The sequence below is a fragment of the Bipolaris oryzae genome, assembly GCF_000523455.1.
Source record: "Bipolaris oryzae ATCC 44560 unplaced genomic scaffold scaffold_0, whole genome shotgun sequence".
NCBI classification, from domain to species: domain Eukaryota; kingdom Fungi; phylum Ascomycota; class Dothideomycetes; order Pleosporales; family Pleosporaceae; genus Bipolaris; species Bipolaris oryzae.
Genome location: NW_006911276.1, coordinates 74,993 through 100,569, shown reverse-complemented (window position 1 = coordinate 100,569; position 25,577 = coordinate 74,993). Strand labels below are relative to the sequence as shown.

The 25,577-nt window shown below is 51.9% G+C and overlaps 6 protein-coding genes across 6 annotated transcripts; 5 read left to right on the top strand and 1 right to left on the bottom strand.

Moving 5' to 3' along the window:
* Positions 1 to 673: 673 nt before the first annotated feature.
* On the top strand, positions 674 to 2,819 carry COCMIDRAFT_79370 (uncharacterized protein; the record flags this gene model as incomplete). Its single annotated transcript, XM_007683990.1, has 5 exons — positions 674 to 745; positions 802 to 987; positions 1,035 to 1,919; positions 1,970 to 2,159; positions 2,206 to 2,819. 5 exons carry the CDS (start codon positions 674 to 676, stop codon positions 2,817 to 2,819), a joined length of 1,947 nt encoding a protein of 648 aa, XP_007682180.1.
* A 967-nt stretch (positions 2,820 to 3,786) lies between these two features.
* COCMIDRAFT_21211 (uncharacterized protein) lies at positions 3,787 to 6,061 on the top strand (the record flags this gene model as incomplete). The annotated part of the gene is made up of 4 exons (XM_007683891.1): positions 3,787 to 3,864; positions 3,915 to 3,971; positions 4,022 to 5,330; positions 5,376 to 6,061. The coding sequence occupies 4 exons, from the start codon at positions 3,787 to 3,789 to the stop codon at positions 6,059 to 6,061; spliced, it is 2,130 nt and encodes a 709-aa protein (XP_007682081.1).
* A 1,038-nt stretch (positions 6,062 to 7,099) lies between these two features.
* COCMIDRAFT_31366 (uncharacterized protein) lies at positions 7,100 to 8,820 on the top strand (the record flags this gene model as incomplete). Its single annotated transcript, XM_007683927.1, has 4 exons — positions 7,100 to 7,181; positions 7,247 to 7,787; positions 7,839 to 8,725; positions 8,789 to 8,820. The coding sequence occupies 4 exons, from the start codon at positions 7,100 to 7,102 to the stop codon at positions 8,818 to 8,820; spliced, it is 1,542 nt and encodes a 513-aa protein (XP_007682117.1).
* A 1,830-nt stretch (positions 8,821 to 10,650) lies between these two features.
* On the bottom strand, positions 10,651 to 12,412 carry COCMIDRAFT_31365 (uncharacterized protein; the record flags this gene model as incomplete). The annotated part of the gene is made up of 2 exons (XM_007683926.1): positions 10,651 to 11,880; positions 12,047 to 12,412. 2 exons carry the CDS (start codon positions 12,410 to 12,412, stop codon positions 10,651 to 10,653), a joined length of 1,596 nt encoding a protein of 531 aa, XP_007682116.1.
* A 1,039-nt stretch (positions 12,413 to 13,451) lies between these two features.
* On the top strand, positions 13,452 to 21,563 carry COCMIDRAFT_21 (uncharacterized protein; the record flags this gene model as incomplete). The annotated part of the gene is made up of 5 exons (XM_007683857.1): positions 13,452 to 16,119; positions 16,168 to 17,064; positions 17,125 to 21,227; positions 21,291 to 21,476; positions 21,531 to 21,563. The coding sequence occupies 5 exons, from the start codon at positions 13,452 to 13,454 to the stop codon at positions 21,561 to 21,563; spliced, it is 7,887 nt and encodes a 2,628-aa protein (XP_007682047.1).
* Positions 21,564 to 22,354: 791 nt separating this feature from the next.
* COCMIDRAFT_79670 (uncharacterized protein) lies at positions 22,355 to 25,098 on the top strand (the record flags this gene model as incomplete). Its single annotated transcript, XM_007683989.1, has 5 exons — positions 22,355 to 22,424; positions 22,489 to 22,514; positions 22,737 to 23,161; positions 23,215 to 23,997; positions 24,051 to 25,098. 5 exons carry the CDS (start codon positions 22,355 to 22,357, stop codon positions 25,096 to 25,098), a joined length of 2,352 nt encoding a protein of 783 aa, XP_007682179.1.
* Positions 25,099 to 25,577: the final 479 nt, after the last annotated feature.

The following is a 25,577-nucleotide window of genomic DNA, read 5'->3' as shown; positions in this document are numbered from 1 at the left end:
TAATGTATGCGTGAATGTAGTATAAAAAGGGACACACGGCCCCCTCGTATCCGCCCGCCCCAGCATCCCTGTTCTCCTCGCTCGGCACGCCCGCTTGGCTCCCCTAGCCCATGCTCGACTGCAATCCTCTCCAAGGCCCGGGTTAACCTGCTTTAGGGCCGTTTAGCTCACAAGCCAACGAACAGAGCCCATGTCTCCTTGCCTCTTCCACCTGAAGGTCCAGATCTCGTCCATTGCCCTCCGTTCTCCTGCGACAAGCCGCGCCTGTTTTGGCTAATTTCGTCATCGTCCTTTCACCCTCTATTCCTCTCTGCCAAGCGACCACTCCCTACCACCCGTATATTCTAACGCGCACCCTGAGCCTCGCGCGCCCTCCGCCGTTTGCCGCACTCTCGACTCCCATCGTCCCAATTGCTCCTGTCCGTGCCCGGGGTCTCGACATCCATCTTGCCCATCGACGCGAGGTGCCTGTTCCTGTCGCGCACCCACTTGCACGGCCACCCAGGCATTCTGCGCCTCTTGCGCCTCTAACTCACTCGGCACCATGGACTCCAACCAAGGCGGTGGAGGCGGCTCCAACAACTCGAGCGACTTTGTGCGCAAGCTGTACAAGTACGTCGAGGCGCGCAGGTGTCCAGACCGAGACCCTTGAATTCACTAATGCCAATGCAGGATGCTCGAGAACCCCAGCGACGAAAGTGTAGTGCGGTGGGGCAATGACGGTGACAGTTTTGTCGTCTTGGAAGTATGCATCTACTAGTCCCATTCGTTTCGTTGCAGTCAAGTTAACCCCCAGGGCAGAACGAAAAGTTTACCAAACACATACTCCCCAAACACTTCAAGCACAGCAACTTTGCCAGTTTTGTGCGCCAACTGAACAAATATGATTTCCACAAAGTCCGCCACAACAACGAAGAAAATGGGCAGTCGCCCTACGGACCTGGGGTACGCTTTGCACACGCGCTTTGCGGCTATTGTCCGCTGGGCGTACTGTCCTGTATCTGACCCAACCATGGCTAACCAACACCACACAGGCCTGGGAATTCAAGCACCCGGATTTCAAAATGAATAACAAAGATGCACTCGACAACATTCGCCGAAAGGCTCCCGCGCCACGAAAACCAAACCAAGCAGCCGCTGAAGACTTTGCGCCCTCGCAGCAAATGGACATGGTCAGCGGGCAACTAATGGCGACGCAGGCCCAATTACACCAGCTCGAGGGCCGATACAACGAGCTGAACATTCATCATTCCATGCTTTTGCAAGAGGTCATCGGTTTACAAAAGACGGTCGTTAACCACGAGCACGTCATGCAGCAAATCATGACTTTCTTGCACGGGGTGGATGCAACGCAGCGGAGGAACAGCAAGCTCGTCTTCAATGGCGGCGAAGCACAGAATGGCAACATGGACCCCCCATCAAACAATGACGACGATAACCCGGCTTCGCCTTTGCAGCATGCCTCTAAGCTGCTCAGTGAAACCAACGCCGATGCCATGCTGAACCCCCGCAATCTGGAGCACATGAATGAGATTACCATGAGGATGAATGGCACCTTGACAACACCACCACCAGACTTTGCTCGGGCGCAAATGCGGCCCACAAGCCGTGGCCCGCCATCAGCGACTTCGACAAACTCGATGCGCCTGGACAACCTGGACAACCTCGTATACCCAGTCGGATCCTCCAACGGTATTGATCCCATGTACAGCGAGCACATCAACAACATTCCCTACGCTGCTCCACCAAAAGCCGTGGACCAAAACGAGCCCAAGGTACCCGAGGGAAAGAAGAAGAGTGCTTTCCCTGATCCAGGATGGATTAGGCCTCCACAAATCTTGCTTGTCGAGGACGACCCTACGTGTCGCCGTATCGGAAGCAAGTTTTTGTATGCTTTCCACTGCTCTATCGATAGTGCTGTAAGTTTCTTTTGGTCTCAACCCGCGCTACTTGTATTGACTGAGCTTAGCTCGACGGTCTTGAAGCTGTCAACAAGATGAATGCTGGCTCTAAATACGATTTGGTCTTGATGGATATCATCATGCCAAACCTCGACGGTGTCTCCGCATGTCATCTCATCCGGCAATTTGACACCACGCCTATTGTCGCTATGACATCGAACATTCGTAGCGATGACATTTCCATGTACTTCCAGCATGGTAAGACGATCCTGACTATCGTCTAGCTTTGTACTAACAAGACTAGGCATGAATGACGTTCTACCCAAGCCATTTACCAAGGAAGGGCTATTGCATATGTTGGAAAAGCATCTTGTCCATTTGAAAAAGCCATCGGCCCAAGGTGACGGGTCCATGGTGGCACCACAACCCGTACCGATAGCACGTCAGTTGGTGCTCAAAGAAGAGGAATCACCAGGCAAATCACCACAAGCCGTCAGTAACTGGAACTCGCCCAATCAAATCCCGGGCGTATCTCCCGTCGGCACTTCAGTCCCAGAAGACTTCGCGCAGGCTATGCGAGGGCAACCAGTGCAACACCCGAATTCATACGGAGTCAATCCTATGCAAGGGAACATGGGGTACAATGCTTCATCACACATGCAAATGCAATCACAGCAGCAGCAACAACAACAGCAGCAACAACAGCAGCAACAACAGCAGCAACAACAGCAGCAACAACAGCAGCAACAGCAACAGCAGCAACAGCAGCAGCAACAACAAGCACAACTACAAGGGCATCGCAGACAGGTCTCTGAGATTTCCGGTGGGGACGATATGAACAACCCAGCAAAACGTCAACAAATGTATCCTCCTCAGATGCAACAGCAAATGGGGGCAATGCAGCCGCGCCCTCATTGATTGGCGGCGTATTACATGAGCCTTAAGCGAAACCAAAAGAATTTTTTAAAAAAAAAACATAGAGGAGAGAAACTGGACACTGGCTTTCATGCCAGCAGGCATTAGCGACGGAGTTTTAATACGGAACCAGGCTGTTCTGTGCGGCTCGTAACCGAGATCCCATGGTCGCAAGACCATTTGTCGTGGCTGGCCCTTTGACGCTTTGTAGTAAAACGCAAGGATGCAACGGATCAAAAGCTATGTTGTGGGGGAAGGGTATCAAGGACTGTCGGTTCTGGGCGTTCAAGGTTGTAAAGTGACTTGTTGTTAAGTGACTTGGGAGCTGGGCTGGACATTTGCTAGGAAATACCCTACTTGCTAGAGAAACAATTTGACATGTTATTTTGCTCTGAGGTAACGGAGCTATAGGAGATCAAGACCTTGTCCTTATCAAAAACGAGTGCAGTGTGTTACTCCGCGGCGCGTAAAGCTACGCTGGCTGGCCATGAGCGGCACAGGAGACTTTTGTATCAACGCCTCGACTACAGGCGACGGGCTTTGTACAAAATCTGCACGTCAGGCTGCATCTGGTGCCTGTCACCATGAGATAGCGGACATGTTTCAGGGCGCAGGTGTCGTCGCAATAAGCATTTTGCAGTAGATGCTGCCCCCGGCGGTCCAGACCACCAAAGCCTGGCCAGAAGGCTGCGCACGAGCTCGTTCGATATTCATGCGCCCTGTTGCAGCGGCTTACCCGCAGAGCCTTCCCGCTAAAGGACCCGAGTCCAGACGGGACCCGGGGCACCGGTTTTGCGTGGTGGTCCCCGGTTTTGGGCTTGTGACTCAGCGGCGGTGGTGAGTGTGTGTGTGGAAGCTTTTTTGGATGTCGTAGCAAAACACCCCACTACCGACTACCCGCCCCATTCGACACCCCCCCAGCAGCCCACCTTTGATCCTTTTTGCGCAGTACAACACGTCCCCTTCAAGAATGCCGCCAAAAGGAAAAAAGGCGCAGGACAAGGGCAAGTCGGGCGAGGAGGAGCGCGACGAGCCGCTGCAGGCCGTGGTATGTAGTGCAATTCCCGGAATCCATACGGAATTTTGCTCACTCTGTAGATACTCGCCGACCCGTTTGAAACACGCTTCAGTCCCTTCACGCTTGAACACCCAAGGGTACGCATCCCCGTGCAGAGGCACCAGTCGCATGCTGACACGCTTGCTAGTGTCTGCTGCCCCTCGCAAACACCCCGCTCATCGAGTACACGTTCGAGTTCCTCGCAAACGCCGGCGTAGAAGAGGTCTTTGTATACTGCGGCGCACACCGACAACAGGTTGAAGACTACGTCAAGGCTTCAAAATGGTCCTCCAAGTCATCGCCCTTCTCCAAACTAGAGCTGATCCAGTCGACATCGCATTCCATCGGTGATGCGATGCGCGACCTCGACAGCAGGGGATTACTAGTCGGTGACTTTCTCTTGGTCTACGGTGATGTCGTCAGCAACCTGCCACTAGAGTCTGCGCTTGCAGCGCATAGAGTGCGACGATTGAAGGACAAGAATGCCATCATGACCATGGTGCTGCGCGAGGCTGGTACCAATCACAGGACGAAAGCCCAAGAAACCAGCCCCGTCTTCGTTATCGACCCCCGCAAGGACAGATGTTTACACTTTGAGCAAATGCCCAATCGGGAGCAGACGCACTATCTCTCCATCGATCCCGAGATACTCTCGACCCACCAAGAAATCGAGGTCCGCGAGGATCTAATCGACTGTGGTATCGATATCTGCACACCGGATGTGTTGGCATTGTGGAGTGACAACTTTGATTTCCAAGCGCCTCGCAAAGGCTTCCTACATAGCGTATTGAAAGACTATGAGCTCAACGGCAAAACCTTCCACACGCACATCATATCAGACCACTACGCGGCAAGAGTGCGGAATCTCCATGCTTACGACTCGGTTAGCAAGGATATCGTGTCACGCTGGGCGTATCCGCTATGTCCAGACAGCAACCTGGTGCAAGGGCAGTCATACAGGCTGCAGAAGCGTAACACATACAAGGAAGAGGGTGTCATTCTAGCTCGTGACTGCATCGTTGGGCCCAAAACGGTCATAGGACGGGGCACCAGCGTAGGCGAAAAGAGCGTCATTACCAACAGCATCATTGGAAGAAATTGCCAGATTGGTCGAAATGTCAAGATTGATGGAGCATACATCTGGGACTATGCTAGCATAGGGGATGGTAGCACGGTGACCAAGGCGATTATTGCAAACGAAGCAGCGATAGGGCGGAGGTGCACAATAGAGGCTGGTGCACTCATCTCATACGGAGTTAGCATTGGCGAGGGCATGACTGTTCAGGGAGAGCACAGAATCACAAGAACAAAGCGGAGACGAGAAGAAGGCGAGGAGCTCGTTCGAGGCGACGCGGAACCGGCTATTGTTGGTGAAAAAGGCGACGGATTCGAGTTTCACGACTCGGATGAGGATGATGAGGATGAACTTATCGAGGGTCTTGTCCTCAAGGGGCCGAGTAAGTCGAAACACTCAATCACCATAACCATGCTAATACAATTAGTGTACAACCTGTCAAATGAGTCAATATCGACGCTCAACTCGGACTCTGAAGCAGACGAGTACGACATAGAGCGCCGCGAGAGATCGGCGACGAGCAGTTTCCTTTCGGTAGGCTCTGCAGACAGCCAGCACGCGGCCAACTTTGATCACGATGCTTCGGCGAGTATCTACGACTCGCTGGTTGAGGGCCATGAATCTGCCAATATTCAGCTGGAACTCACAGCACTTCGTATGAGCACCAACGCGTCGGACCATCAGGTCAGACGTGCAGTCGTCTCGTCTTTCGTCAAGCGTGTTATTTCACTCATCAAATCGGGCGAGACAATGAAAAGCGCAATTGCGCAAGTCTTTGGGCAACACAAGGAGCTCATCGATCGATCTATCTTCGATAAGAGCGCACAAAGCAAGGTTGATCAGATCGACTTTCTACTGTTGCTGCAAGCAGACCTGTGCAACAAGGAAAACGGCGATAGCATCCTGCTAAGCACAGCAACCAAGCTTGTTGAGTTGGATTGTATCGAGGAGGATGGCATGCTGCAGTGGTGGGAAGATGAGAAGAGCACGGAGAATGCAGAGATGGCCAAGGTGCGGGAAAAGACAAAGTCGCTCATCGACTTCTTGCAGCAGGAGAGTGAAGATGAGAGTGAGGAGGATGATGATGATGAGGAGAGTGAAGAGGACGAGTAGATGGGTGTAAGCTGAAGTCCTTGAGGTCAAAATCAATGACCACCGACATTAAGCCGATGCATTGGGTGCTTGCAAAAAAATAAAAATTGGCATCATGATACAAGCAGGTTCTCTCTTTTTTTTCTTATCTATGCTTTCTACAGTGTCCCTTGGGGTAACAGTCTCCAAATCCCAATGTGGAGGTTTAGCAACAACTCTGCGCCCACACCTGTCAAGACGTGGGGTGGCGCAGAACTGTTTTTCTTCTCGTGTTCTTTTTCTGTTCGCTCACAGGCAGGAGACGTGCAATGTCGTGGTGAAACACAAAAAGCACGGCATGGTTGTCGGAGCATATCCGAGGTCACGGGCACGTGTGTGCGAGAGATGGTGTGGAGGGCCCTACAAATATAGAACCATGGTAGGTGGGCAGCGCTACTGCAGGAGTCACAGGCTGCAACATGGAAGGGTGGACGAGGGTAGCAAAAGGAGAGTGTTAAGGTTCAGAGGAGGTTTGAGCCGGTGTTTGCGGTGCATGGTATGGGCAGGCGCCACATGGAAAGGCGGCGAAGATCCGGAGAGGCGCACTGGGTGCTGGTGCGGTTGCCTCTTTACGTCAGCCCCCCCCCGAGGCTACAGCCCGAGCCACTCATCGGGTGAGGTGCCCGCATCCAGGACCGCCGACTGCATTCCACCTTTGACCACCCCCAACTCTCGCCTTTGTTGCAGCCGCCTCGCTGGCCAATACCCTTGTCTTCTGTGCCCAACTGTCAACTGTCCCGCCACTGTCCACCGTCCACGCGCACCCAAGGCCTGCCTTATCAGCCGCCGCTCACAGTCACACACACGCACACGCATCCATACCCACCCTCGCCGCAGTAGCCTAGTGTTCCGTCATCAGGCGGGACACGCCCAACCAAGACGCCTTCCTCTACAGTTCGCAAGCGGAAGGCTGACGAGGCGAACTACCTCAGTCCCGCAGAGGAGCCTCCCACCAAGAAGTCGCAGCTCTCACCTGTCCGTCACCTCTCACACACCCCCGCTGCACCCGACGCCCCCGATATGGATTCCGACGACGACTTCAACAGCTCCATGAGCGGCGATGGCTTCGACGACCAGGATAGCGACATGGGCCTGGAGGATGGTGCGTAGACTATTCTATGTTTTTCAAATGGCTGACTAGGTGGCTGACTGACTGACTGCGTGTAGACTCCGACTTCGACATGGACCAAGACGATGTCGGCTTCGAGTCCCAAGACAAAGACATCAAGCCCACCAAGCAGGCTTACGAAGTAGATTTCAAAGTCTTTGACCCGGTCCAAATTCAGGCACAGCAAGACAAGCAGGTCGACGAAGTATCGAGTATCCTCGGCCAGCCGCCTGAAGCCACCGCCATCCTCCTCCGCCACCTACGATGGAACAAGGAACGCCTAATCGACCAGTACATGGAGAAGACAGAGGAGATCTTGGAGACAGCAGGCCTGAGTCAGGATTCCACCACCAATCCGCCAAAGATTCAAAAGGTCAAAGGCTTTGTCTGCGACATTTGCTGCGACGACGACCCCAACATGGACACATTCGCCATGAAGTGTGGTCACCGCTTCTGCCTGGATTGCTACAGGCAGTACCTCGCCACCAAGATCCAAGACGAGGGAGAGGCGGCTAGAATACGATGTCCCGGTGAGGGCTGCACTAGGATAGTGGACTCCAAATCGCTAGACCTGCTTGTTACAGCAGATCTGCATGAAAGGTATGGTAATTTCCGCCTCACTTTCCTTGCATTTTACTAATATATATATAGATACCACACCCTTCTCACACGAACCTATGTCGACGACAAAGAGAATCTCAAATGGTGCCCTGCCCCCGACTGCAAATATGCTATCGAATGCCCGGTTAAGAGCAAGGAACTCACGAGGGTCGTTCCCACTGTACACTGCGATTGCGGACACGCCTTTTGCTTTGGCTGTACATTGAACAATCATCAGCCGGCACCCTGTGCTTTAGTCAAGAAATGGGTCAAGAAATGCGAGGACGATTCAGAGACTGCCAACTGGATATCAGCCAACACCAAAGAATGTCCAAACTGCAACTCAACCATTGAAAAGAATGGCGGTTGCAACCACATGACGTGCCGAAAGTGCCGCAACGAGTTTTGTTGGATGTGCATGGGCAAGTGGTCTGAGCATGGCACCAGTTGGTACAACTGTAACCGATTCGAGGAGAAGAGCGGTTCCGAGGCACGAGATGCGCAGGCCAAGTCTCGACAGTCACTCGAGCGATACCTCCACTACTACAACCGCTTTGCAAACCACGAGCAATCGGCGAAGCTGGACAAGGACCTTTACCTCAAGACTGAGAAGAAGATGCAACAACTTCAGAACTCTTCCGGCATGTCATGGATTGAGGTTCAATTCTTAGACCAAGCCTCGCAAGCATTGCAGCAATGCCGTCAGGTACTTAAGTGGACCTACGCATTCGCTTACTATCTTGCGCGAAACAATCTGACGGAAATCTTCGAGGATAACCAGAAAGATTTGGAGATGGCTGTTGAAAACCTCAGCGAGATGTTTGAGAAGCCAATCGACCAGTTGAAAGACTTGAAGGTCGATATCCTCGACAAGACTTCGTACTGCACGAAGCGTCGTATCATTCTGCTGAATGATACCGCCGAGAACCTTAAGCTTGGTAAGTGATATGATTTTGCGAGGTCTCTCGATTGTCATTGGACTGCTGCTAACCGACGTGTAGGCAACTGGAAGTTCAACGTGGACCTAGCGTAGAAGACTTGTATGAACAAAAGGATAATATCACACATGACGACACGATGGCCTCTCCCAATCAGTCCTTGGGCAATTAGCCCGTTGAATCCCAAAATGTATGCAGCATTCCTAGGTGTTATGTGCAAAGGAGGACACACACAGAGAGAGAAAGAGAGAGCAATAGGAAGCTGCCGCCCCGTGTCCACACGTAAGTCGACCGAGGAAATCGATTAGACTGGAAAAAGATAACATGTCTCTCGGGACATGGTGGATGTGTCCCTTACATAGGGATGTTTATGTTGCATAAACTCAACAGTTAACTGAGGGGCGCTTTTAAGGTATGGATGGCATCATCAATTTTATCCAGGCAGCATGGCGTTGTTTCCAAGTATCACGTGGTTCGGTTCAGCGGTTCAGCGAGCTAGGGCTTAGCATTTTGCGTGGTTTATTTTTTTTCTGTCTCTTCTTGTTGTTCCTTGTCTGGGCTTTTCTCTCTCTCTTCCTACTACACTGTGTGAAATAAAGTTTTACGTGAAATCAATGACAATAAGAATTACATACTATTTTCTTTGGGTGTGAGTCAAGGAAGAATGCTTTTGCTGAGAGTTGATGTGCAATGCAACGAGGTTGAATGTCCTCGACCCCTTGATATTTGCGTGTCTGCACGTGAATATCCAAACAACGGGGGGGGGGGCACAACTAGAGTAACAAGACTGATCACTACGATGACGATACAAGACTAAACGCTAAAAAAAAGAGTGCCAATGTCCAAAACAAAAATGATACTACCTCGACTCCTCGCATAAACTAATCTCGTGTGATAATAACGCGTGCCACCTACTTTCAATCTGTCGCAGCAGCAGCAGCAGCAGAAAAAAAAAGTTGTACAACAAGTGTACTAGCAATCAATCACCTTGGCAAGTCCCAACTTCCCCCCAACTCTTTTTCTCTCCCCTTCTCTCCCCTTTACCTACACACACACACACAAAAGTTAACAGTTAATTCCTTTCTCCTTCTCCAATCACATTTCTCGAGACTGACTAACTAAACATATTACTATGTACTTGATTACTTAGTACTTTCCTTAGACAACAGCCTTCGTACTCGATAAGCTCTATACTATGCTACCACTTTTTTTGTTTTTGTTTTTTTCCACCGCTACATAATCGAGTAAGTCGTCAAAGGAAAGAAGACTTTTTACAAGTCGTAGATGCTATAGGTTCAAGTTTTTGCAAGGAATTGTATGTGCATAGCGTGAGTTGGCCTTGGATTGAAGAGCGTCGGTGGTATTATGGGTCTAGATGAGGCGGTTTACTTTTAAATGACTTGGCAAGGGAGAACACTTATCGCACGCATTTTTCTAACTTTATTTTTTTGTTTTAAGGGGGGAGGGGAGAATATCGCTCAATCACTATATACTCTTTATTACAAATGCTTACTATACTCCTAGTGTTGAGGTATTTTGTACAAGGCCCGATAGCAAGGAACCAAGATTACCACTAAACGAGTTAGTTCCGGTGCATAGTCACGTGACCTACACACGCTAGGTCACAGGGGCTGGAAGACTGGAAGGCATCATCCAGGAGACAAATCACGTCAACAAGGGGGCAATATGGCAATCAAGTTTTCTTCAATGGTGATGATGAGATTCATGCTAGATATCTTGCTCCATCTCACTATGCGTTTCGTATCCGAATCCGTGTCCCAAGTAGCGTACAGCGCATCAAATTGTGCCTAATGAAATGAGAAACCATAATGCCCTATGCCAAAAAACCCGACGCCAGATCCTGAATCATTCCGTACCATATAACAGTAGACCACATAGGATCATTGTAATTAAACCGTTACCATTTAGTGGCTGGCGACACGCTCCTTGACCTTCTCGAACATGGCCTCCATCTCCTCGGCAATGAAGTCCTCAATCTCAGACTCGAGATGTTGGAGCTTGCTTCCGACCTGGTGGGCGTGGCGACCGGCGGACTCCTTGGCCTTCTCGAAGTCGGCCTTGATCTCAGAGAGGGAAGGGATGTCAGAGTCAGACTCGTCCTCCTTCTCGGCAACCTTCTTGACAGTGTAGCCGCCCTTCTCAACAATCTCGGAGTAGTTGGAGGAGCCACCACCGTTCCAGGCGAGGACGTTGGCAGTGTTGCTAGGCACGTCTGAGAGAGCACCGACGGTGGCGATGGCAATCAGGTTAGCCTTGAGCTTCTTGGGTGTGATATCGGCAACAGCGTAAGCTGAGTCCTTAGTAGGCTGGAGAGACAGCATGTAGGCCAGGAGACCAGCAATGTGAGGAGAAGCCATCGAGGTACCAGAGATGGTGTTGGTGGCGTGCTTGGAGCCGATCCATGTGGAAAGAATGTTGAGACCTGGGGCAAAGATGTCGTTGCACTTTCCGTAGTTGGAGAAGTAGGCACGCTCATCGTTGAGGGTGGAGGCACCGACAGTGACAGCATTCTCAGCTGCAGCAGGGGAGTAGTTGCAGGAGTCGGCGTTGTCGTTACCGGCGGCCACAGCGAAGTGGATACCAGCGTCGACAGCAGCGTTGACGGCCATGTCGAGGGTGGTGGACTTGCCACCTCCCAAGCTCATGTTGGCAGCGCTGCCCTTGAAGCCCTTCTTCTTGCCGTTCTTAGCGGCAGAGACGGCCTCAGAGTGAGCCTGAGCGGCGTACTCGACGCCCTTGACGACATCGGACATGGTGCCCGAGCCGTTGGAGCGGAGGACCTTGATGGCGTATACGTGAGCCTTCTTGGCAACACCGTACTTCTTGCCAGCAACGGTACCAGAGCAATGAGTGCCGTGGCCGTTGCCGTCCTCGTCGGCATCGCCGCGAGGAATCGTCTTTCCCCACTTGGCACGGCCCTCGAAGTCGACGTGCTCGACGTTTGTGCCGGTATCGATGACGTAAACGTCAACACCCTCACCACCGTCGGCAGCGTACAGGTACTTGTTGTAGGTGCCGAAGCTCAGGGCGTCGCGGTGCGAGATACGGGCAAGACCCCAGGGCGAGTTCTTCTCGATCTCAGGCTCATCGGAGCCGAGGACGTGGACCTCGGAGTCACGCTCGATGTAGTCAACCTGTCAGAGAGAGTTAGCGCCAAGTCTTATGCAGGTACATTGAGCACGGACGCTGTCACGTGCGAATCCGACGCATTGCACAAGTTGCCTTGGCCTACGCGCCACGCAGCCGATTCGAGGCCGGGGCTGCTGCCTGGGCCGAGAGAGGAGATGGAATGCCACTTACATCGGGGTGCTTTCGGATCTCCTCGATGGTCTCGTCATCAAAGTGACCAGAGTAGCCCTTCATGCCGGGCATCTCGTATGTGTGCTTGAGACCCTCAAAGACCTCGTTGGAGACGGGGAGCTCCGCGGAGCGCTTTCGCAGCTCCATGCGCTCCTGCGAGTTCTTGGAGTGGACGCTCTGGACCCAGTCATGGTGTTTGGAGGTATCCTTGACGTGCTTCTTGAAGACGACCATGTAGCTGTTGGGGACCTCCTTTGCGGAAGTCGACGACAGAACTGGCGCGGCATCCTTGTGGATGGTCTCTGCCGAGAAGGTGGGTGACGCGGCGGCCAGAGCCGGGAGCGCGAAGACCAGGCTGTATCTCATGATGGTGAATGTGCTCGCACAGCGAGATGGAGTGCAACTGGGGGATGAAGGGGGGATGGATGGGCCACAGGGCTCTACTGATGGACAGACTTGGGGAGAGAGAGGATGGGGGGAGGAGTGTGGAGGAGGGATGGGGGATGAGCTGGGGGTAGCTATGGCGATGCGCTCTCTTATCAGGACGGCCTCGGTGCATGGGCCGCCCGATACATGACGCACCTGACCTGGAGCTTGAGCACCGCCAGTGAGGCTGGGGCTGCGCTAGGCCCGGCTGGGACAGGATGCACGCGCTCGCGTATCAGCCTGGGGACGTGTCGTATCAAGACGGCTACGACGACGAGCTGGGCCGTGGTTGCTCGGGCAGCGCGCGTCCTCAGCACACACCGTCATCCTGCCTGGCTGCGTAACGCTGTGTACTTACTTAGTTGTTATGTTGACATGTGCAGAGTGAGGCGGTCTGACCTGGCAGCTCCAGCTTGGGCGTGGCTGCGGCTCCGTGAAGGGCAGTCAACGCGGCGGCGTGCTTACTAGGCCCAGCGTCGCAATCCTCGCTCTTACAGTAGTTGCTCTCAGGGTCCCGGTTGTCAGCAGAGCACCCCGCGAGCGACGGCGGCCATTCACCGTTCCCCGCCAGATTAAACCCGCAGTCCTAGTCTTATCCCAGGTTCGCATGAGGGTGTGGCAGCCAGACACTGCGCCATCGGCCAGTAGTGTGTCGTAGTGGTAGCATCCTGGGGCGCTCGTCTGTGTTGCCGCAACTTGAGTTGCATCCTCCACTCCCCCCCCCCGGCTCCACCTCGCGACGGCTGCCTGGGGTAGCTCGCACGTCGAGTCCAAGCTCCACCGTCTGTTTGAGCAACACCACCCGATCCTACGCGAAGCATCGGCCTATTCCGCCAACGCCAATTCCCAACATTCGACCTCGCAGCCAATCTGCCACGCCGCCGAAAGTGCGCACAGGGGGCCCGGGAGACATGACTGTACTTGCCGCCCCGCTATTCCCTCCGCCCACCAAGTTGCTTCCTAGCGGCCTCGACTGAACATGGCCACCACCCGGCCGCACAGGTCGTCGACGGCCGCCTCCAGACTCCCGCCCATGAACAATCAGATAGCCGAACTCCGCAGCCTTGCCGATGAACTTACGAGAGCCTCCGAGTCCACCCCACCGCCCCCGGACGTCCTCCATGCCCAGAGCAATGCCCTCCGCCGCATGCGCCAGCTGCTCATCGAGTCCAACAACCACACCCACACAAAGGATGCCTTTCGCCATGTCCGTGGCTTCGAGACGCTCCTCGTCACCCTCCGCTCTCTCTCCGGCTTCTACAAGCCCGCCGAGCTGTCCCCCACCGACCGCATCGACTTCTTCGAGGTCATCAAGGCCACCCTCGATGTCCTGTCCGACGCACTGAACGAGCATGCCGGTAACAGGCGATTCTTTGCAAAGCGAGTCGAGAATGGTGGCTGGAATGCCCTCGAGCAAGCCCTGGCCAGCACGGGTATCTTTGGCGGCCAGTCCCAGAGCAGACGTGACGATGCGGGGCAGGAGCAGCTTTTCGGCACCCTCTTCGCCTTTGCCCTGGGCGAAGAGACAATGACACGCATATTCAGAGACGTCGACAAGACGGTTGAAGGCCCCCAATCGGGCCAACAGGACCATGCTCCGCGAGTGGACGGCGGGGAGCTGCCCGCCGAGATTGTCATATCTAGCCCGCGGTCCATGTACAGTGACGTCGAAATAGATGTCGAGTCACTGCGCGCCCAGGTGCGCGCCATATTCAGCGGCAATGAAGTACTACAGAATCCAGACATCATGCCCACCATTTTCCATTTTTGGCAGGGTCTGTCTGGCGAGGATGCTCCAGGCACACACTCCAAGCCTCTCTCCGTATCGGTGCTCCTTGCCTTTCTCTACATAACTACCCTCTCTTCATACAATAAGGCTGCTCTGCATATTACAGGTGTCTTGAGCTTGATTCTGCCTCTTCTGTTCGAGAACAAGTGCGCGCCTGTAGAAGCTGGCCTGCTGCAAGACTTGGCTAACGACCTGGTGCAATATGGCATCAACAAGCTCGACGATGCTTACTACCTCTTCCGCAAGGCTGCATCCTCGGAACAAGCCGCCGAGTTCCTTTTGCGCGGCATGCGATCGTCTCGCGATCCGCCTTTTATACAATTCGACCTATCTCTGCATGGATTCAGCGCCGTCGAACTCCCAGACATTGGCCGACCCTTTCCGCCCGTCTCTCCCGGCGGTGGCTATACATTTGCTGCATGGGTGCGGGTGGACAAGTTTGATGCAAACTGCCACACTACTTTGTTTGGTGCCTATGATGACACACAGACCTGCTTCTTAATGGCTTACTTGGAGAGAGATAGCCGCTGCTTCATTTTGCAGACCTACATGGGCCACTCGACGGGTGTTATTCCTAGTGTAAGATTTAAAAAAGCCCCTCGATTTGAAGAGGGAAGATGGTACCACATTGCTGTTGTCCATCGAAGGGCCAAGGCTATTGGCATGGGTCCTGCCAAAGCATCCCTTTTCGTCGACGGTGAGTTTACAGAAACTATGAAAGCCCACTACCCATCGCATCCCCCAGTGCTAGACAGTAGCCAGGAAAGCTTTGCCTCCATGTCCTCGAGTATTCCAAAGCACCACATACTTGCGTTCCTAGGAACACCGCGGAATCTAGCGCCTCGATTGGGAAGAAATGTCATCGCTTCCAAGCTATCGGTCGCTTCTTTCCACCTCTTTTCAGAGCCCCTCTCGGATGAACTAATCGCTGTCTACCACAAGCTTGGCCCCCGTTATTGCGGCAACTTTCAAGACAAACTTGGGTCCTTCCAAACTTACAGAACCTCTGCAGAGCTTCACGTTCACAATGAGATACTTCACCCCGGCAAGGAAGAGCGATCAGACATTGTAGCGGCGATACGCGCTCCTGCAAGTCATCTCATACCAGAGTCAAAGATAATACTAAGCTTCTCCCCAAGCTCCGTCATGGACGACGATGACCGAAACTCGATTGATGAGTCCCAACTGATTCGGTCACTGTCGCGAGAGTCTGCCAAGACCCTTCATAAGTATACCCGAATGCATAGCACACCAATCATTGTCAATGCTGCTGTCCCATCGGTAAACGATGCACTGTCTCAGTCACGTGGATTTGGACGGTTGTCTGGTGACCCTGTTGTTGTCGTTCCCCAAGCCTTGGATGATGCCATTTGGCGAGTCGGTGGATGTGTTGCTGTTGGCTTGAAGCTGGTGCAATCCGCTCAAACTCTAGAAAGCATGCTCCGCGCCGTCAATATACTACTAGAAGCTGTCGGTGGCAACTGGCGCAATTGCGAGGCCATGGAGCAGCGCAATGGCTTTGCTGTTCTGGCCGAGGTCATACGCCAAAAGATTGGATTTACCATGGGTGGATTGGTCGGAAAGAATGCTTCGTCTCTTGATGTTACGCAGGAAGACTGCGAGGTGTTTGTTTTGCAGCTGCTGCGAGTCATCCTCCGCTTTGTTGGATATGATGAGCAGCGCCCGACCGAATCACTCATCATTAACCCTCTCGCATACAGAGTCCTTCTCGTTGACTTGGAAATCTGGCGCAGAGCCACCTCCTTGGAGACGCATAAGTTGTATTACACACAATTTATCCATTTTGCTCGCGGTAGCAAACATCACCACTACAATGCCAAACGCTTCCATAGAATTCGTACGTATGTTTGTGTAGTTGCATTCGTCTCCAGCTAATACTCTCAAGGTGTGGTCAAGCGCCTCACAGACGCTCTGAAAGGCGAACGGTTCACCCCACAAACCTTCAAACTGTTTCTCGATGCCTTTAAGACCCTCCTGTTGACCAACTTCAATGGAGAGAATGCGAGGTCACTTTCCCTTTTCGTCACCTACGCGCTGCATGACAGCCGTGCATCTTACGGTAAACGCCCATTGCGCCCAAAAGCGAGTGTAGGCCGTATCCGTAGAGGGACTACGCCTGGGTTAACGCCAGACGGTAAATCACGGTCGGCTAGCCCGGCTCAAGCTGGCAGCACCGATGGGCCGCCACTGTCTCTGCCAGACTTGGGCATCGCCATTCTCAATCTCTTGGCAGAGCTGCTTTGTGATCCACAGAACCCACACGAAGTATTACGTTTTGCCAAGAACGTTACGGGTAAATGGCTTCTTTACCTGCTTGCCGAACCTGAGCAGCGTGTTGTTGTGCTTGGTGCAAAGATCCTTGCTCGATTGCTTGTGCTGAACGGGACGCATTACGTCAAGAAGTTTGCAGACAAGACAGGCGGTTTCATTCTCATGAAGAACAGGCTACGCCATTGGTGGAACACACCAGGAATCTGGACAATCTGTTTTGCAATTTTATTTGGCCGCGATGTGGCAACTATAGACTTCGAGCGTGATTTCGATGTCTTCAACCTGGTCGATATATTCATTGCCCATTCACCTCAGTCTGAGCTTAGAATATGTTATCCAGAAGTCTTTCCTGTAATCACCGCGATGCTGGAGACTGGGTTGCGGGCGATTGTTCGCGACCGGGATCTGGCTCGAACGGATAGCAGCGCTCCTAAACAAGAGAACGGTGAGGGTACGGTCACTCGTGGTCGGCGCAGAACGATGTCGTTGAACGCCAAGCAGCCGGTCGTCGGTATGTATCTATTCGCAAGCAAAAAAAAAAGAGACTCAACTCAATGCTGACCATTCGTAGATATACGTGCGCCCCAGACAGACCGCTTGAACGATTTCGCTGTTGTTCTAAACTCCGCCATCCAGTTCTTATCCGAGCTGCATTCTCGGTCAGAAGGTTTCCGTGATTATGCGAACACATCCAACTATGTCCAGGAGTTGTTGTTCGTTCTATACCCGGTGATTGTGACGTCTGACAGCGTCAGTGCAGAGACTGAGCTACTTTCAAGAGGCTCAGCATTAACGTTTGAGGGACAGGATGTTGTCATACAGCCGCTGTCTAGAGCCAATAGACAGGGAGCGCCTGTGATTCGGACCACCAACGTCAGCACCTCACCTGCACCTACGTCTCGACGCGTCCTACCTCTCCGCAAGGCATCCTCTTTCGTGCTTGTGTCAGCAGATAAGAAGCAAACAACTCAACAGCCATCTCTTAACCCGATTCTCTCGTCAAAAACCGTACCTCCCGTGCCCCTCAAGGTGGGCAGCTCTGTGGTCGAGGCTATGCTGGAAGTTATTCTTGATGTGTTCAAAGATCAGATATTTACACGGAAAGATTTTCCTGGTCTGGGGCTATTCTTAAAGACACCACCAGGCTTCCAAGAACACCAAGCATACTTCGAATCGTATATTCTACGGCAGACTTTGATGTCCGTAAGGAATGCATTTCAGCTGGATCAGAAGCTTTTGCATGAGCCGCGAGTTCTTACAAACCTCTCGCGATTTGTCCAGCACATATCTGAAGCTGTCTTCGAAGGATGGTTCCTTGAAGGTGCAGAGCCATTGCTCGACTTCGCTGGGTTTCTGCTCGAGTATCTGGAGCGCCCGGACATTGCAGCTATCAAATCCGTCAGACTTTGTACCCAAGCAATTCAGTCAATTCGAACCACCTTCTTGAAAGTCGCTCTCCTTCGGTTGGCAGATCCAGATGAGTCTGAAGGTGGCGCAACTACTACGGCAGTAATCGAGAAGATGGTATATTGGCAGCCCATTATTCTCTCATCTGCCAACAATGAAACCTTCTCATTGAAGATGATTTGCTACCTGCTCTACTCGCAACTGTCATCAGAGCACATGACTGTACGCATTGCAGCGGCGAGCTTCTGGCGATTGCTCATGGTCCAAAAGCCCCATGAAACGTCCATGATTCTAGCCGACGCCATTCATGGAGACACCAAGGACCTGTATGATGGTTTCCAGAAGCTTGTTGAACTCGACAATGAGACCTTCCTCGAATGGCTTGACCTAAACAAAACTGACATGGATAGGTTTTTCTACGGTTCGATGACTCGGCCGTGGGAGGATTATGTTCATAGCCAGAACAAGAAGACTGAAGAATCGTCACAGAGGCGTATCGCGAAGCGCAAAGAGAAATTGAAGCAATGGCAGGCTGACGAGCTTGTGGCTGAAAGCGTGTGGAACCACCACGAGAACTCAACTAACCACTGGCGATCGAACATTCATGCTTCTGAACGTATCAAGCACCAGCGTGTTTTGCAAGATCAGCAAGATAATGCTACTTTCATGACAACAGTCCTGGCAAAATTAGACCACCAGCTCAAAGGCCCATGTGGTCTTTTTGAGAACAGTCCACCTGCTAGATGGCGGCTCGATGAAACTGAAGGCCGTGATCGAAAGCGTCTGCGCATCATTATCGACAACACCAGCCGCGAACAGACCTTTCAGCCCAAGCGCAAAGATACCGATTCGCGAGAGAAACTCAAACTGGAAACTGTTGTGCCTGCCATAACAGCTAAAGAAGCCGTGGGAGCCACACCCGTTGATGGCCGATCAGTGAGATCATTATCCACAGCGACTGCATCAGGTGACCCCATAGAGGAAGCAGAATCAGCTAGCGACGATGACTTTGAAATGGTTGAAGCCATGTATGAGGACGAGGATGGTTTCGAGGATAAGAATCGCAAAGTTATGCGTAGCCTTAATCGTGGTGATCAGGTCCAGTACGTCTGCAATATTTCACGGGTAGTGGGCCTTGAAGCTATAGAAGGTCTTCTCATCGTAGGAAAGGATTGTCTCTATCTTCTAGATGACTTCTTCCAAAGATCTGACGGCGAAATCGTGCGTGTATGGCAGGCACCGCCCGATGAGCGCGACCCATATGTGCAGGTCATTGCTGGCAAAGAAGCTGTGACCAATCGTCGCCCACCGCCTAGAAGTCAAGAAGAGGCAGTGAGGAATTGGAAATGGACTGAAGTGATCAGCATCTCGAAGCGGCGCTTCCTACACAGAGACGTGGGCATCGAAATCTTCTTTGATGATGGACGCAGCTACCTCCTAACAGCCATTTCTGCACAAGCTCGCAACGACATACATTCCCGTGTCCTTCAACGAGCATCACATGTTGCAAACCCAGACAAGCTTGCGAACACAGAGATTTCATGGCGCCTCGATTCCTTGCGTAACCCTGAAGAAGCGCCCCAGACGCTTGGATCACGCTTTGTGTCTGCTTTTGGTTCGGGTTCGTCACATCCAGCAACGAAGAAGTGGTTGAAAGGCGAGATGTCCAATTTCCATTATCTCATGTTTGTTAATACGCTTGCTGGAAGGACCTTCAACGATCTCACCCAATACCCTGTTTTTCCCTGGGTGCTTTCGAACTATCACAGTGACGAGCTGGATTTGAGCGATCCGAGCAACTTTCGTGATCTGCGGAAGCCTATTGGTATTCAAGATCCCAAACAGGAACATCTGATCAGGGAGAGGTTCGCTTCCTTCGCCGAGATGGGTGACGCCAATCACGCCTTCCATTATGGCACCCACTATTCTTCTGCCATGACTGTAGCATCCTATCTTATGCGCCTTCAGCCGTTTAGCGCAGCGTTCTTCCTGATCCAAGGCGGCACATGGGATCACGCTGATCGCATGTTCTACTCGATCCAGAACGTATGGGAGTCGGTATCAGCCAAGAACATGGCTGATGTGCGCGAGCTTACGCCCGAGTTCTATTTCCTGCCAGACTTCCTGACAAATGTCAACGGATACAACTTCGGTCTGCGTTCCGACGGCTCCACCATCGACAACGTCAAATTGCCTCCGTGGGCCAAGGGCGATCCTGCAATCTTCATTGCGAAACAGCGTGAGGCATTGGAGAGTCCATACGTCAGCCAGAATTTACACCACTGGATCGATTTGATCTTCGGATACAAACAACGGGGAGAGGCGGCTATTGAAGCTGCCAATGTGTTCCATTACATGACTTACCAGGGTGCAATCGACCTTGACTCTATAACTGATGAGAAGGAGCGAGCGCAAAAGATCAGTGTTATCAACAATTTTGGTCAGACGCCTCCACAGGTCTTCCAGAGGCCACATCCCCAGAAGGACAATGTCACCAGACCCACCAGGCTCGATACCTCGGCAGAGAGTTTGCATCGCGTACCAGGCACGCTACTCGAAGCTCATGATCGCATTTCATCTCTAAACTACACCAGCAAGAGTGATAAGCTTCTGTGTGCCGCACCGTTCCGCCAAAATATCCCCCCTAACCATGATCGGTATATGGAGTGGGGCTTCACGGATGGTAGCGTTCGTTTCTACGAGTCGCACTCCAAGAAGCTGGTTGGGCTGTTTGAACATTTACACTCTGGACAATTGACAACTTCGCATTTCGTTGATGGCCGGACGTTGATCACAGCGGGAACAGATTGTACCCTCGCCATATGGACTGTTAACAAAGGCGAGCGAGGCCGTACCGAGCTCCAGAACGCCACTACACTCTTCGGCCACAAATCGCCAGTTGTGACGCTTGCTGCTAGTCGTGCATTCTCCGCATTCCTGTCTGCTTCGCTTGATGGGCGTGTGTTCCTTTGGGACCTTAATCGCAACGAGTTCGTACGAGAGCTTGCCCTAGGCGCAGAGCACAAGCGAGATCCTGTGCCAGTTCAAGCAGCCAGGATCAACAGTGTCACAGGCAACATTGTACTCGCCTGTGGAAACCGGCTTATTGTCGCCACACTCAACGGTGCCATATTGCTTAACGAAGACATTTGCGACAGTGAAGATGAGGGAGACTACATTACAACTGTAGCAGTCTACGAAGGGGTGGGCAACGAATGGTGTGAACGTGAACTTATCTTCACGGGGCATCGAAGAGGAATAGTAAAGGTTTGTATAACTCTTCTTTTACATCCCCCGATCGCACACTGTACATTTACTGACTTGTGACAGATTTTCCACCTAACGCCAACACCTTCGACTTTGCCATCCTCGACCCCGACAACCGCTAAATGGTCTGCGAACCTGATCAATGTCCTGAACCACGGCGATCCTGTGATGCTGGCTTCAACAGCACCCATCACATGCATACTGCCTATGCCTCATCACGTCTACACGGGTGATGAGGATGGTAGAGTGGTACGTAGTCATTTCAACTTTATTCGCTGGGTTCGTGCTAACCTATTGGTGCAGTACGAATGGGACTGCGTGCATCGCCAACATTGAGAACCTGGACATGAATATATCAGTTGCAACCGAGACGATCTGAGGTGGGTTTGGCGCCTGGATTGGGAGTGAGATGTGCATCAGCTTTATAATCGCTTCATTTTCATGAAGCCTTCCTCCTCCAGTTTTTTGGTCTCTGAATTCAAGTAGAAACTCGACATGATGTGCAAAAGCAAGTAGCTGAAAAGATCCTTTCTTCGCGAAGCGTTGGTCATTTTCTCAATACAGACATCTTGTTTTCAATATCGTTTGTTTCCCAGAGGATTAGAGGAGCCAGGAGTCGTGTTGTGTATACAAACAGCCTTGAGCAGTCCAAGCTCGCCATGGCCAGCCTAGCAACTGTGCAGTCACACTGCATGAAATAGTCAGCGATGCAAATATAAGGTTCTCAAATGTGGCGTCGCCGCCTGCATACGAGATTGGTCATGCAAGTTGGTCTAGATAACTCGTTACGTGGTAAAACACCCAGAGGCATCGCGTGACCAAACAGCAGGATACTGGTGGTCGAGCACTAGACTTGGATCGCGAATCAGGATAATGGCTTGTAAGGCGTAGGCTAGGATCGAGGACGGTGTCGATTCCCTCCAAGTGGCTAGCTGGTGTGTCTACGCATTGAGCGCCATGTCCCAACACAGCATGACGGCACCGCCAAGCCCCATACTCTGAGCCAATCCGCGCCCTCCAGCACGTCATATTTTGCCTTAAGTCTGGGCCGTGTCCCGCTTGTCGCCCTCTGCAACCCCCAGCTTCACAGAGGATGCGACAATCCGAGCGACAAACCGAATGCATAAATGGACACGCCGGAAGTAACCGCCCCGTCTGCGAACGCGACGAATAAGAAGCGTAGACGACCGATTAATGGTAGGTACTATGGACTCTGCCGCCTTCTAATACTGCGGTACCTGAGCTAACGGCGCTCGGATAGCCTGTACTACTTGTCGCGCGAGAAAGGTAGGCGTTCGCGTTCCGTTGCTTTTATCCTTATTGTTTCCTTTTAGCTAGTTTGCATCGTGGCGGAGTTTACGGCGATATGCATGGAAAGCATGAGAGTAACCACTATGCAGTTGCGTGTGTGTAGTGGTATGACCCAAACATCTCATCCTAGCACTATCAAAAAAACCCCCAAAAGAGTGAATTAACTTCTACACGCCAACATATCTAACAGTTCCACAGGTCAAGTGCGATGAGCGACCAAACGGCTGTCTGAACTGCGAGAGGCTTCAGCTAGACTGTGTCCAAAATGGCGGTGTATCGGCAGCAGTAAAAAGATCAAACCCAGGCTACGAGCCAGTAGTCGGAATCAAGAGGAAACGGACCTTCCGGTCTTGTATTCCCTGCAGAGATTCAAAGGTCAAATGCTCTGGCGAACGACCGACCTGCACAAGGTGCCAACAACGCCGGACAACTTGTATCTACGATGCGGAGCACAACGAGCCAGCTTGGGTGCAGAGTATCAGCACTCCTGCACTAAGTACACAGGAAAACTTAGTAATGATATCTCCTCATGGCCCACAGCCTTCTCCGGTTAGCCTTGAAATGCTTGGTTCAGTTTTGGGAAATGATACTGCTGTACCTGGGTGCCCGCCCGGGCTGTTGTGGTGAGTTTGAATACCATCAATTGGAATTACATTGTACTGAAAGAAGCAAAAAGGTTATTCACAAAGCAACTACCGCCTAAGAACAAACTTCATGCTTTGCTAGACGCGTATTTCAATAATGTTCACCCTATCCGAGTCTTCGCGTTCGAGCATAAGCCGTCGTTCATTCGGATGTTGGACGAGGGCCAGCTGGTAGACTCATCTGATCAGGCGCTCCTACACATAATGTGTGCATTGGGTGCTCGGTTCTATGCCCTAGACTATCATGAGTCGTACTCGCCCTTGACCAAAGATTTGATACAGTCGGCTGGAACCCAGTGGGCCAAGATCGCTGAAGAGATGTTCTTTGCTGACTACAGTACCATCTCAATTACCAAACTCAAAGTTTTGGTCCTCCTCCACGATCATGAAGCAAGGACGGGTAACTATGCTGGCTCCTTTCTTCTTACCGGTCTAGTGATACGTATGGCGCATGCTTTGCAATTGAACAACGAGATATCGCCAGATGTGCTTTGCAAAGAAGTCGGGGGAAGCCCGAACGAGGTATCTGTCAGGGAGTCTCGGAGACGGCTAATGTGGGCATGTTATATGATCGACGTCTGGGCTGGCAGCGGCGTCGACCATCTCACTATACTCAATGAAAAAGACCTCAAGATCCAGCTTCCTTGCAACGAGCGACAGTTCTCACTACAGATACCATGTATTACAGAACGGCTCGAGAAAGGCACATTGCTGGATTTCCTCGCCAAGGAAGATATTCCAGAGAAACCAAGCGACAATTTGGGTATGGCAGCATACTATGTGCGTATTGTTAGTATATGGCGAAGAGTGCTACGGTAAGTCACAGCACGTGTGACTTCTTGCCAATATCAGTGCTAATTTTGCATAGCTTTGTAAAGCACATGGAAGAGGAGCAACCACCTTGGCTCCCAGGCTCAGGCTTCGCAATATTGATCCAAGATATACATCTATGGAGACAGAGCCTGCCTTCTTGGCTAGACTTTTCGGCAGACAACATCTACATCCGACGAGAAACCCACCAGCTAGGTGCTCTCCTTCTTATTCATTGCATGTACCACCACGTCATGTGCGACGTGCATCGAATCGCTCTCCCTGACCTTTTCAAGAACCAGGAACCATTTGTCTTTCCCCCAGACCAGCAGGCATTTGTGGGCCATCTACAGGATGTCTGCTTCGAACATGCACAGCGCATGTCAGTGCTGGCCTCACATATCCTTCAGCATGGGGTTAAGCACTTTGCGGATTCGATCTTGCCTTCATTCGTGTATAACAGCAACAGGATCATGCTTTACTACATTGCTAGGATCTTGGATGTATCCAAACCCGACACTGGAACTGTGATTGCACGTACTGTCGAGTTAGTACAGCATAACAACCGGGCGCTGAGAGACATGTCACTTATTTATCCCCTCGCCGAGTCCTTGTGTATCACTTCGGAGCAGTGGCTAGAGACTGTGCGTGACAGTCTTGCTCGTGGACATTCGGCCGACTACATTGCACCTCAAGATTCGTCTGAAAACGAAGCACGCCGTATCGTTGGAGCCCCCGCGCCGACAGAAGGCACGCCACGGCAACGAAATACTGCTGTCTCCATGATACCCCGTGTAGAAGAGATATTATCAGCAATTTCGCCGTCAACTCTTCGGACCGCCACTACTCGCTACCCATTTACAGCACTTGCTCCAGGCGAGCAATCGTCTACAGCAAGCCATGGCATGAACTCGCAACCAGAGCACCGGATTGATCCAATATACTCGTCCCCCAGTGCGCCTAATTCGCTTGAGCAGCCCATGTTCAATCTTGATGACCTGCAAAATTTCTTTGGATGGGAGGCGAGTGACGATGAGAATGTTCAGACGACGGGCTTCGAGGCATTTGGGCCCTTGGGATGGACGAACAATTTCTCCATAATGTGAAGAGGTGGAATGTAATTGCATGCAAGCCTGATATGTTCTTTCTGAGTAGTCGTGTGAGGCTACCCAGTATCAAGTAGTTCACAGTGGTACTGCTTTTACCTTTGATTCATAAGTTTGACCACTGCGTTATTTCTATAGAGTTCTCAAACATGAACAAATAATACAAGATCCAATAACCGGTCGATTGGTACAAGTGATGTATTTATGGTGAAACTGAAGGAAGGAAATAAACCTTAAAAGCCGCAGTTTCCTGCAAAGTGTCCAAAGTGAATACCAGATACGGTCCAGACTTTGTAGGTGAAACCTCCGTTGCGCATGTGGTAAGGCTAGCAAGCCTCCCCTGTACTTAGCGGAAATCTCCGGCACTAGTAAAGCAACCCTGACCAACGGTCGATTCCACTTTCCCCCTCGAATCGCTCTCCATGAAGCTGCGATTTCGCGAGGATACCACTTTCACGACGTTACGACCTATTGACGAA